At 36.7% G+C, this 14,104-nt stretch overlaps 1 protein-coding gene across 2 annotated transcripts in view; it reads right to left on the bottom strand.

Moving 5' to 3' along the window:
* RB195_017028 (uncharacterized protein) overlaps nucleotides 1-14,104 on the bottom strand; it is a gene marked incomplete at both ends in the record, with an annotated part of 60,264 nt that overhangs the window by 19,397 nt on the left and 26,763 nt on the right. Inside the window, 2 exons of one of the 2 annotated variants that reach the window (XM_064183833.1) lie at nucleotides 11,521-11,583; nucleotides 13,692-13,784. In XM_064183833.1, the coding sequence (XP_064039714.1) occupies nucleotides 11,521-11,583; nucleotides 13,692-13,784 (156 nt within the window). The remainder of the gene's footprint in view (nucleotides 1-11,520; nucleotides 11,584-13,691; nucleotides 13,785-14,104) is intronic. The other variant, XM_064183834.1, reaches the window with a different exon arrangement.

Below are 14,104 nucleotides of genomic sequence, written 5' to 3'. Positions count from 1 at the left end.
CTCGTTTTGTTTATTTGAAGCATAGCATCTTCACGAAAAGTCAAGCTTTTGCCTTATTTTCGAGTGATGGTAGGAACGTAATTAAATTACTTAAAACTTAATTACTTCTAGTTTTTTTCACCCTTATTTTAATTTAAAAAATTTGTTCTAAACGATGTTCTTTAACGAATTCCATGGAACAAAAGCAGCTCTCCATAAAAAGAGCGGAAAAAAGAGAGGACATCGATTGCACGGTTAGGAAATCTCGGGAAAAGAAATCGATACGCATCCTATGTATGGGGTTGAGTTACGGAAACGATACTGTAGACGATACTGTGTGTGTGTGTGTGTAGCCGGGGAACGAAATCGTACCTTTGGCGACAAAATGGGCGGTTTGATGCATGCCGTTGGATCTGTGTGTGTATGTATGTGTGTGTGTGTGTGTAATTATGCGTCGTGTTTGGCTTAACATTATAATTAGAGTGGGATTTGTAGCGTGTGCGCGCGCGACACGCGACGTTCGCGCACGCGGCGCTCCCCTCGTCACAAATCCTCGTTGGAAATGCGCATAACAATTCCGGATTAATTTGGTGACATCCAGGTACGAATGTTCCTAGTTATGGCCGTTCTTAGAATAACGTGGTTTTCTGCCAAAAAAGTCGCGAAAATTCGAGCTCGTAATTCGGTCAACGCGGATTAAACTGCAATTGGCACTGGGTCACAATGTTAGCCGTGGGTCGCGGATTGCAGGTAGCCTTAAGGAGAATATCATTCAAAGAACGTTACTCGAAGGAACCGTATTTTACGCATTATGGTGGTCAAATACGAGAAACTACACAAGTTCATGAGAAAAAAAAACCGGATTTTATTGGTGCCGCCACATTTGGTCGCAGTCTAAAAACTAAATTTTGTGAAATTAAGAAAAAAAAAGCTGCGCATCCAATTGAACATATCGATCTGAACATTTCCTAGTGTTCGGCACTCCGCATGAAAATTATTTTGAGTGTTTCGAAGATTACACTGATAGGCGCTAAAATGCTATCAGAACTAAGGGAACATTTAAAAAGACGGATATTTTCGTGCCGGGACCCAACCATAACTCCTACATGATTGGCTGAGTAGCGGAAAGCGGTGATTTCGCAATTTTATGACTAATTATGTATCTAATTGCATATTTAAACGTATCACAACACATCTTGAAAAAATATTCCATCGAAAATGTAACCGTAAGGTAGTAAAGCCGAGAGAACTCCTATAATTTTTAGTTTTAGTGATTCACTGACTATTTTAGCAGGGCAGTAATGGTCATTAATAAAATTTCATGATTCTAACTATAAGGATTCCGGTAAAGCCGAAAAAAAATGATTCATCAAAAAGAAATATGCAAAAACGTGTCGGAGAAAAACAGATCGAGAGGATTAGGCTATGGTTTACGACGTAAAGCCTGTAATCAGCCTTGTTCCAAGAAATGCATACGAAAATCGTTGTTTTGCTAAGCTCGAAACACGTCTAATAGAGTATTTGTCAGCATATGCTTGAAAACGTTTTTTTTTTTAGCCGTAGATCTGCTAGGCTGCGTTGTTGCAAAAATGTGCAAATTGTCCGCTAACACGTGCAAATATGAAGTTAGCGGGAAATCCACGCAAAAATCCGCAAAAACTAGCTTTCATTCACATCGGAAAAACATCGGAAACATGACATGCGATGAAATAATTAGTAGAATTGGCCGGGATAAAAATGCTGGCTCGTTTAGTTTTCTGATTCTCTACGACTATGCGAAATTACTGGAAATTACACAAATTAGTCACAACGAAGCGGAAGCGATGAAATCACTTTTTAGTGTTCTTCTTCATAAATACAAACTATTATTGATTAATAATATACATTACTACATTATTTGCTCCTCTCTTGAATAATAATAACAATTATTATTATAAAAAAAGAAGAAGAAATCCATTTCTGACATTTCTATGAAAATTTGAAATCTCAAACTAGTAACATTTTTTCGAAAAGTTGCAAAATCCTAGAAGAAAACTCGGATTAAAAAGAATAAAAATTTTATTCTGTGTCAATTTCTCATTCTTACAAACAAAAAATAAAATAAATTTCGGAAAAGATCCGGATATGAAAGAAACGAGTGAGGATCAAAATTAGCTGGAAGAAAATAATTTGAGATCATACATCATTCAGCAAACTGGATTTCGTCGAAACCGTAAAGGATCCCGGATACGGTACTGGATTGCTCATTATTGACCTGCTATTTGTAGTAAATGAATTGAAGATTTCGCTTCGTACGGTGATAATAAACGAGTTGATAGCGATCCGGCGGAAATTTTTCATTTTTATGCGACGAATTGAGGTTCAGAAACCATATCAACAGACGATAATCAGCTGTTAACGATGTTATGACAGTACCCAAACGATTGGCCGGATATTTTCATATGAAATGAAAATAAGTAGTGGAGATGATCTTATGTACCATCGATTCCTCAATAGAGGATGTTTTTCGAGTCAGAAAAGTCTTAAGAACAGAAATTCTCTTTGCTATCGTTTTCATGAGAAGTAATAACTTCCAGAAATTGTGAAGGAGTGAATAATTCAATTCGAAAAAAGGGACCATTTCTCTCAAACAGGGGAAAAATTCATCCAGTCATAGAAAGAGGCTCGGTGAAGACAATGTCGAAGCGTTTATCGAGTTCTTCTTCGCGCTTCGGCGACGGTCGCTAATGAAGCACGAGCATAAACAACAAAGTTGCTCTGAGCTTCCATTTCGTCCATGAACGCTGTCGCTGTCAACCCGACGGAATCCACGTTCCCCACGGAAAACTCACAGATGTTATTATTTTATTTATTTATTATCGTCGCTTTGATGATTTACGGAAAATTCTTCGCTAAGAAATTGTGTGAGTAACGAGAAAAAAAACACCTCCAAGAAAAAACGGCCGAAAAAATCTCAAAAAAAGCAATAGAGAATGTAAAAGACACGAACACCAAACAAAAACGCTTTTTTTTAGAAAACGACATTTTTCGCTGGACGAGGACTGTTCCTTCCTATTCTGATTTTATAATGTCATATTAATTTCACCTACTATATTATTATATCGTACTTTTATATTACATTATTTATGATTATATTATACTTTCTATAATTATATTCTATTATCTTATTCGTTTCTTTCTTTGTTTCAATTATATTACTCACTATAGTTAATCCACAAGTTAATACTATTTTTTATTCCTTATTTCTATTTATCTATTATTATTTATTTATTTATTTATTATTCTATTTATTTATTTTTATTTATTTATCTATTTTTTCTATTATTTTCATTTTATTTTTAGTTCTTCATTACTATTATTCGAAATTTCAAATCATTTTACCCAATATAGAGTTCTGATCGTGCCTTGAATGATGAAAAATACCATAATACGGTGGCTCTGTGTCGATTCCTTAAGAATCCTGTGCGGAATTCTGCACTATGGCAATTATTACGGCTGAGAAATAGTTTTTGCCATTTCCCCGGGCTAATATCTTCTTGGAGAAAATTTTAGAAAAATAACCGAATCCATACAACCAATACAGTACTGTGCAAAGCACATAGCAGCATACGCATTATTACGTACTTTGCTAGGCCAAAAAAGAAGACTGGGTGAATCCACGAACTTTCCTTCCATCCGAGTAACGGGAGAGCGTGACCAAAGAAAAGGAGTTTCAGCGATAAATTTCTCTCGGATTTTTATAAAAAATAGATTTTTCTGAGGTCTATTTATATTCTTTGAAGAAGAATGAAGACATGGTTCAGTGTTTTAATGTGTTTTCATTTCTGGAAGAAACACTGGAAAGGTTACGCGGATGAAAAAACGACGAAATTCTCGGGAAACGCAACATTTGCATGCGGCATGCAATATGGTGGCGTCAAATGATTGGGAGCTTGGTGTGGCTGCAGGGTGGAGCTAAATGTCGTAATGTCGAGGTGGGACCCTCACGTTCTGCAATCGCACCGCAGAAATGAGTAAGGGGCCCATCATGGACCGACAAGGCAGCCGCTTCGCTGTAAATTATGCAACGCTTTGGGCCTCTTGACCCTACTATTTCTGGAAAAGAAAACGAAAACTAAAACCATTCAAAATGTAGATTTCTGGATTGTGCAGATGTGTTGTGAGCAGACCTTTTGAAATAAATAAAAAAGTAAATTAGATTTTAAATAAAGAATAAATTGGATTTTTTTCTCGGATCCACTTCCAATTGATTTGATGGGTGCGTCGCAAGAAAACAAACTTAGGAAATAATCTCTACGTCCTGGCCTGAAACTGGGCTTTGGTAAAGATGAAGTGAAAAAAATGAGAAAGTCAGGGCAGCTAATAAAACTTCATCAAAACCTCATTTTGGACAGCTAGAAAACATAAAAACATAAGAGTTCTTGTTTTATATCCAGAAATTGCAGCGAAGCTGAAAAAAAAAAACGAAGAACTCGTAACTCCTTTTATGGATTTCACGAAGAATTTCTCATTTCTTTTCGTGCATAATTTCTTCTCGTTACTCGTCGTCGTCGTATGATGTCATTCGACGACGACGAGTTCATCGTAATTTCCACATGCATCAACGCTAATTGGAAGATGTCATGTGCGTTCAGCGAACTTATTAAGAAGTTACTCATTAACGAGTCAACTCGGCCTACCACCAACATTCTTTGCTCGAATAAGCCGAGGGCGAGGGGGGATTCACCTCTGAGGCAAAACTAGGACAAGATATTTAGAAGAAGCAGAAAAAAGTGGAGGGCTACAGGGTCTAAAGATATGTAGAGAAAAAAAAGGAATTTACCGAAAGATAACGGGAAAAATATTGAAATGATCCCAGAAACACGCTTTTATTGGACATTATTGATGAATTTTCTTCCGATCGTAGTGTAAAATTTTCCGTCACTTCATTGAAAATAACGCCAAAACTCCATCGAATAATTCACATAATCTTGCAAAAGTTACACTGAAACCAAAAACAAAATTCCATTCATATTTTAGAAAATTCTAGAGGGATTCTAGAGTTCTGATGCCCTAATAATTCCAGGAATTCTAGAGTTCTAATGCCGTAAAAGGCTTCTTTCTGCAATTGCAGACAGAGATTGTTTATGAAAACGTTGTCTATGTACCTCGGCACCCTCATTTCCAATTTATCTTGTCATCGTAAGAAAACACATCTGCTTTGTTGTAACAAAATAAAATTGAAATAGTCTGAGAAATTTCCTCTCGGTATGTTCTTTGCGAAAAAAAAATGAGCGGAACTACCGCAGGATACCATTCATTCATAGCAAAGCTGAACATTATGGACTGAAGGAGACTTCACTAATTGCCTTTTCCCTTTCCATTATCAAAAACTTTTCTCTTTTCTTCGAAGGAAATCTTCGTAAAAGCTCGGAAACAAATTATAAGAGGGGAACAGGAGGGAAGCGACCAAATGCGCTCCATTGCATATACCTGCTCCAACTACTATGAACAGAGAAAAAAAAGGAAATCACCACGTTAATGGGTAACTCAAAGAGCAATTTCACAGCGTGATATGCACGGAAAAATGGAAATCAGAGGTAATTCAGGAGCAGGTGTGTCAACCTTCGTTTAATTCCATTTTCCCAGGCACTTCTGCAGAAATTCTTCGCCCTATTGAAGGTTTGATCTTTAATCTTCAATTTATTCATGCAGCCGAATCGAAAAGCAGTTTTATAAAATTTAATCGAAATGGTTTTTCTTTGAGAAATAATAAAATCTAGTTATACTGTACAGTACGCTACAGTAGCCCGATATAGATATACTGCTCTGAAAAGTACATTCCAAGTAGGACCATATAAAATATAAGTATCGATCATGTGAAGTTGCTCAAACACATTTAGTAGGCTCATTGATGAGGCCAAAGACTAGCAGTAGCCTAGGGGGGTACGGTAGCGCAGAAAAAGTGAAGTTATGGACGCGAAAAAAAGGTAAGATGACTGGGGACAGTCCGCTCGTTTGAAATATTAGAAAAAATTGGCAGTGACAGCCCGGAGTTTAACTATGCATGAACAAATGTTTCTTAAAATAAGCATGTAATAAAACTACCGTATTTTACTTGCACAAAGACTCCTGTGGTGACATTAATTGTGCGGATACAAAGCGAACGGAAAAAAATGAATAGAATAATAAGGTAAGGATATTCAGCAAGAAGACGCTAAGAGCTGAAGCTGCCGAGGAAGCAATATAATCCTTGGGAGGACTGGAAAATATCCTGATTCACCACAGCTTTCTGTAATTCCCGGCGAAATCACCACCGCAGAGAAATACTGCCAGGAGTTTTATACGACAAAGCTCGCCCACACGTTGCACAATCAAACCTGCAGAAACTGAACCATCTGGGCTACGAGACTCCTCCACACCCACCGTCTTCGCCGGACCTTCCCCCACCCACGGACTAGCATTTTTTCAAGGGCCTGTACAACTTCTGAAGGGGCGAATGCTTCGAGAACGAAGGTGACATCAAGACGACTTTCAGTGAATTTTTCGCTTCTAGATCTCCTGATTTTTGTGCTATTGGTACAAATAAGATTTTATCTCGTTGGTAAAAATCTTCTGATTGTTATGGTTCTTACTTCGACTAATTAAAATTTAGTTTGAGCTGAAATGTGTCCGCTTGAATTTGTCGTATCTAAACAAACATAACTTTCTGAACACGCTAATAAAAATTATGGTCCTTATCTTTTTTTTTCTTTCCTGGAATTCTATTTTCTAGCACCAGATTCACAAAATTTCTAATTTGTAATTTCTTATTCATGAAACCCCTCCGAATACCAATGAATTTTCGAAAAAAAAAACATAAATAATCCTCGAGTATCCAAATTTACTTATTGTATCAAGCGTTTGAGAAATATTTAATTCGTTAATTGACCTTTAATTTAATCTAATTTTAAAATTATACACAAGATACAGTAATTTAAAAAAAGCGTACCGATGAGTGTTATTACGACATTATCAACACACTACATACGAATTGGTACCGTCGAATATTCGAAATATTCGAAAATCTATCCGTTACAGACGACCATTCGTAATTCGATCACTACGTTATGCAACGAACACTACTATACAAAGAAAAATCAGTCACGAAATGAATAAACGAAAAAAAATCCGATAAAAAGAATCCCAGCGAAAGAAAATAAAGAAAATTCGGAAAAAAAAAACTATGAAGAGGATCAGTAAAGCCACCACTGGAAGCAGCGCTACGTCCTCCACCCAACGTCGGCAGCACAAACATGCAAATCAGTCACAGCTCGTTTACGGATTTTTTTCAATACATCATGAAACAGGAATTCTTTTCCTAAGAAAATTTTCCAAAAAATTTCTTGGAAAAAAAGTCCACTTATTGATTATTAGAGGCCCTTTTCACTATTCGATTAGACAAATTAGGTATAAGTGCATTTCATTTCTGCAAAGAAAAATTGAGCGGTGAAATGAGGAAGCAAAGAGATGGAGCGGGAACCAAAGAAAAAAGTCCTGCAATTTAACGCTGCATATTTCCAATAGATACCAACGAATAGGAGGGAAGGGGGGAGGGAGAGGGTAGGGGGGGGGGGGGCAACGGGAACTTGCATCTTGTTCAGACTATCCTCGACGAGAAAGAAAATTATCTTATGTTAATTTTCTCGTCGAAGAAATTCGCCACAAATTCTATTACAGACAACATTGCATTGAGTTATTGAATTATTCTATTGGTGCAACTTTTTTTCTCGTTGAATTCTTTCCAGGAAGTAAATTCTAAGGATTTTATAGAGGACTTTGTGGATTTAATCTGGGTTTCCAATGGAAATGAATAAATCTCATAATAAAAAGATAATATAATAACATAAACGCTCCTAAGAGCGTTTAAAGGCATCACCACCCCCCCCCCACGAATCCTGGGGTGGTACGGGTTTTAGGTGGGTTATGCCTGTACAGGGTCGTAGATTATGGGGAGCGGCGAGTGCAGAAAGCTGGCGCGCTCCAATCGAACTCGCTGTGGAAAATACCGCCCCAAAACGCTCGAAACCGCATCTTCCAGGCTGTTTTTACGGCTATTAGGAAGAAATAGACGGAATCACGCTCCTCCCCTTCATCTTCGACCCCGTAAAGGCATAACCCACCAGGAACCCGCACCACCCCTGATTCTTGGGTGATGCCTTTAAAGTAAGAGTTTTGAAGCGAAATATTTTCAGGGGGATCTACAGTATCCAAATGGGAATGGTATGGTCCAAACTGAGAGAAAATTCGTGCGGTCACTTCCATAGCGGATAAAAGGGGTGTTGCGGAGCTCACCATATTTACGCATGCTTCTTAATTTTGATGTTCTGCATATATTGAAAAAAAAAGAAGCGATTTCAGGGTAAAATAGACGCTGGAAAGCAGTAAATCAACTGGAATCGGGATTCTAGTTCAATACGTATTTTATGGGGTTGCTTCCGGCAAATTGCGATGTTTTCTCATCTTTTTGTTGGAATTTTTAAGAATTTAGTGTTCAATTTTCTCTTGAAATTAAACCCATTGCCGTTCACATTTTGGAGCCATGCATCGTCAAAAAAAACCGAATAAAATCAAATTTTATTCGAATGAACTCATCTAAAAACGAATTCAGACGTTTTTCACAGAGCCAAGAAACACTAAATTTGAATAGAAAAACTAGGGAAAATTTGCAGAAGAGGACGGGTCTTATTCCTTTTTTCTTTTCTTTTTTTTTTCGGATAATTTCTAGAGAAAAGAAGAAGACTGATCGAGGTTAATCCATGTTTCAAAGGAATATAGAACGGAAATATCGCAAAATTCTGCCGAGCACCTTCATACTGGTAGTTTTTTTTTTCAGATTGATCGAATCTAACGAGTATTTCACGCTTTTTCTCTTCAAAACAGCGGAACAATGGTAAATGAGGTGCAGCAGAATGGGCTGAAGCATAGAAAAATGCTCTTTTCTGAATTTAACGATGTTTTTCTCTACATTTAAGTAGAATTCAATTAAAAAAAATTCTTTAGTTCTACACTGAAGATTCGCAAAAAAAAACAGAAAATAGCCAACATTTTCACGTATCCCAAAAGTTGCGCATCACAATTTCGATTTCCAGACATTTCCAGACCGAAATCTCCGAGAAAACATTCGAAAACTTCGCGTTAGTCATCCGAGTCCAAAAAATCGGACTTCAACGATCACATCTAAGACTTCTTCACTTCCGACCGGACATTTCGACTCGGACTAATGAGCTCTGCTGCATCTTCTCTGCATCGGCTTGAATCAAAGATGTTTCCGGCGAAAAAAGCAGTATGTGGACATTCCTCAAGTTGCACTAAGTGCCAGGAAATTCCCAGGAGAGAAAGAACAAATTCCATAAATATTTTCAGTCAAGCGAACCTAATTGATGCAAAAAAACATTAGCGGTAAGAAAATCCTTGAAAAATCAGAAGGATGCAAATTTCTGCATAAATTACTGGTTTTCTCATTTACAGTACGACGAACATAGACATATTCCAATCGTAGCAATTAAATTTACCAAATATATTAGGGGGTACCCATGGGTAATCAATTATTTCAGTGGTAACGAGAAAAAAACGAATTTAGTTAAATTAATTTAATTTTTAGTCGATTATGTAATTTTAATCGTTACCCAAGACCTTTTGCCATCTTGCTGCTAAAGTTTCCCCTGTCCATAAAATTCCCTGTTCATAAAATTTCGTTTCTTATGGACAAAAATATGATTCTACGGTGAGTTCGCATTTCATCGATATTTTTCAAATTTTTATTCCTTAGGGACCGCTCCATCGTTAGGATTAGATGAAAATCAGATAAAAATCTGTATTTTAAGGACGATAGTTGCGTTGATTGGAAGAAATAGGAAAATCCACACTTTTTCCTCACCGTCATTTCATGTAATAAAAAATCGTAGAATTTTTTATATACAGAGATAGAAATTTCCGTAGACGGTATGAACCGTCTACCCATAAATTTATTCAGATTCTTTACAGCTTAAGTAATTTTAGAAACTTTAAGAAAATATATACAGGGTGATCCATATGGAGTGTGACGAGCTACGGAAAATCCATTTGTGGGCATCTTTTTTTTTCGCTTTTCTGTGATTTGCTGTGGTGTTATTAGTTTTTTTTTATTTTTTTAACCTATTCTGCACAGTCCTGATCAAATTTTGGTTTTTTTTTCGCGTTGTTCGGTTGTTAGTCTCGGAATTTTCAAATACGGTCACACTGCATCGGAAGCAAGTAGATCGCCTTATAAAGCGTTTCAAAGAGACTGAAAATGTCAAATCTTACCAGAAATGATTGCTAGCATCCTCAGTGATTTCCGGAATAGATTGGGTGCTTATATTGATGCCAAAGGGGTCATTTTGAATTTGATGTGTAAGATATTATGTAGGATTTTCTAATACAAAATATCTACAATTTAGATTGATTATTACATAGCTGTATTTATTTTTTTTTGCGTCACGTCGTGCGTTGCGTTTGCGTTGTGGACCATCCTGCATATAATATACTTTAAATGTAAGGTTTGCAGTGAATAAAACATCCCAGTTCTTCATAGAGTTCATATAAATCTCTAGAAAATAATTTTTAAAAAATACTGAGTCAACGAAGAGTTTTTGTATATACAAATATTAAATATGGAGAAATGATCTCAAATGTCATATGTAAAAAAAAAGATGTACACGGAGAAATGGAACTAACTTTCCAAACTCGGAATAAAATTAGCCATAGCAGATTTTTCTGTGTGCTCTGAATAAATTTGAAACAGATCTGACACGCAGAAAATTGTCAAAAACCACGGCTACGGGAGGATAAAAAGTAAAAAGAAACCACAAGTTTTTGTTTTATTTAAACTCTTTTTGTATTCTTATTTAAATCCTATTATCATCTTATTTAAAATTATAAAACTCGTCCTCTCAAAGTTTAACGTTCACTTTGCACATTGAGACCTGAAAGAAAATTCCCAGAAAAAAAAATTATTTAGGATAACTCAGGAAAACATGAACTAAAGCACAAATCCAGGACGCTAAGAGAAAATGGCACGAAATCTCTATGAAAGTGCAAAAATTCGGCATAACGAGTGCCAGATTCCACAAGATCCTGGTGGTGAGCGAATAAACGGACATAATATTCATTCCAGAGGAATTTTCCCACCCGTAACACCACGTCGTTACCAATTTTAGACATATTGCTCAATGAAGTGTGAAATCTCCCTTCTTTGCAGTATTTCAAGAGGCCCGGAAGTTCTCCTTGGACTCGACCGCCACGACCAGGTAATCGGATATGTTCGGTCGCCGAAAAATGCGGTTTTCATCTTATCTCACGGACCGATATGTTGAAATATGAGCGCTGTGAATATAAGTTCGTATGAAGAGAGCCGGCCCATTTCAACGAGCCCCTATTACAAAGCTTGATACGGTTCAAAAATTATTTGGAAATCCTACTGTCGCTAATAGCCGCCGAACATCTCCTACAGATCATCAAATCAAATTAAAATAAAGTGAATGAATAAGAACATAAACGTACCTCGTCGCTGCGAACGTGATCTTCCCGTCAATCGATTCGGTTTTCGTAAACTTCCATTTTGACCTGAAAATTAGCGCAAAATTCAATCAATAGATCAATTTTAACCGGGAGAAATTTCATCAGATGGATAAGAAAAGAAATAAACAAGTAGAATTTTCATTTGACGGTATTCTACTTAAGTTCCAAAAAAAAAAAACGTTTTTCAGGAAAATAGAAAAAAGATTGGAAAGACATTTTTTTTTCGTTTAGTCGTCGAATTTTCCAGGATACGAATCTACAAGAAAATATCCAAGATTTTCTCTCTCTCCCTCTTAAGGATCATATATGATAGCTGATTAAAGGAGTTTTCTTTTATCGTTAAAATTCATCCGTTCTGACAAAAAAATTGATTTCCTGAGAGAATTTCTCTCGGTTCGATTGAAAAATGTGCTGCGCTTGTACCGTGAACACCTTCTGAAATAGGTCAATCTCCAAAATTAATTGATTATTTAGATTTTCATTTGATCGACTAATTCTGTCAATAAAAACTGTTGGCGTTGACTTTATAGTTATAATATAAAAAATAAAAAAATGGCTTGAATCGCTTTTTTTCTTGCTAGTCAACCCAACCTACTAATTTTTACAAATTTGAAAATTTTAGAAGAAAAATAGTTTGTGCTTTTTGGTAGTGGACCACGGCCAAATCGATAAAAGCAGTGGTCCGCAGAAAATTATGAGGAGGGCAAGAGATCCTTCGCTTTCCAATAACTCTGGATACGTACACCTCTCACATAAAAAAGTTTTTTTTCTAGAAATATAATATTATTCGAATATTCGAATATTTCGAATACACTCTTGAAACTCATATTCGTCGATCATGATTGCTAACTCGATCAATTACATTCAGATTCGTTCCTACGAGTTTTCGTTCCGAATTTCCACTCAATCCACTGAATTTGTCGGCAACGGAAATGCGGCACATCCGGTTGCGCCGGTCGTGCCGCTGTCGCCATCGTTGCACTCCGGCGACGACAAAAAAAAATGCTGCAAAGAGTCTGGTCCAACCGTCGACCGAAGTTTATTCCAGGAATTCGGTTCCCATATCGGAATATGCGATGTTTGCGCTTCCAGACCAATTTAGCATTGGAGTGAGTTAGAAAAAAATACGGGTTTAATATCAGATCTGCCAAGAGTTTAGGCGAGAACTGATCCTTATTAGAAATATTAAAGCCTAATGTTAAGTCTCTAATATTAGAAAACAACCCAAATGCTGAATATGTATTTTTTATATAACAAGTATACAAGAGTCGAGACCTGGAAAATGTTTTGTTCCCAATTCCACACTGTTTCTGACGGGGGAAAATGCCAATAGAAGGGAAACAATTATATTGTCAGAGATTATGAATGTTTTTAAACTTGTTTCTAGCCGAAAGGGAATAACTCGAAAGGCGAGAACTGGTCCTCGCCAGTGAAAACTTTTGCGATAATCGAAGGTGAGTGGTAAAAAAATATGTGGTGGTAAAAATGTTGAAAAATTACATGTAAACAAGTGGTATCAACGCTAAAAAGTTTCTTGCCGTTCTAGATTAATAAAGTTTTCTAAATTAATAAAGAACAGATAAGGTAAGTCCTGCAATCCGTCCCTCACAATGGGCAACCCGGCTTTTTTCTCAAATCCTGAGGTGACTTGCTAAGGTCAGGAAATTTTTTCTCACGCAGGTTTTTTTTGCAGGAACATTCTGTTACCCGCTTTCACTTTTTCAAAAAATTCCACTAGCATGAAACGTGAAGAACAATTTTTAGTGAGTTAAACCTTACGGCGAGGACTAGTTCTCGCTGGCGAAGAACTAACGAAACTCGCGAGTGTTCTACAAGTACATCTATTGCTGATAGCATTTATGGTAAACGTACAGAGCAAAACCATTAAAATAAAATTTATTTATAATAGTTCATAGTTGTGCAAAAAAAAACCAGGAAGAAATGTAGAGCTCGAATCTACGGTTTTTTCTTTCGAATTAAATTATATTTGACAAATTATATTATAGTGAATTATATTTAAGTTGAAAATGCTGTCTTTCCATTTTTGAACAGAAAACAGTAAAACTCTGAACGAGTTTCCTGAATTTTTCGTGGATACGAGCGCTCAACGGGAAAAGAAAAGGCTCATAAATCCCTCGTTCATGAGGTATCACCTGTCCTCTTCGAACATGATGGCAAATCGTCCTGTACAGTAAACGCTCGATCGAATTTCAATCGGCGAATATTCGCTGGTGTCGTTTCCATAACTAAGAAACAATTCCTTATTCAACGATCGAAATAACAATACAAATCCGAGAGAATACGAGGGAAAAATCGATTGAAAATTCGTAGTGAGAAGCAGTTAGTCACTCTGTACAAACCGATAACAAGCCTTATTCAAACGGGATGATGTGACGAATTGTAGCGGGTCCTGAGGAGAAAACAAACCAGAGTAACGGTGGAATTAGTAAGTACGAAACAAAGGTAAAGTAGGGGATCAGTAGACTTTGGTTGGGTTACATCCAGATCGGTTATGGAGACGGTGGAAAATTCCCTTTGGGTGGATTATCGAAAAACTGTAAAAATT

Source organism: Necator americanus, chromosome II, assembly GCF_031761385.1.
Source record: "Necator americanus strain Aroian chromosome II, whole genome shotgun sequence".
Taxonomy (NCBI): domain Eukaryota; kingdom Metazoa; phylum Nematoda; class Chromadorea; order Rhabditida; family Ancylostomatidae; genus Necator; species Necator americanus.
Note: the sequence above shows the minus strand (reverse complement) of the source record. Positions and strands in the feature narration are given on the sequence as shown.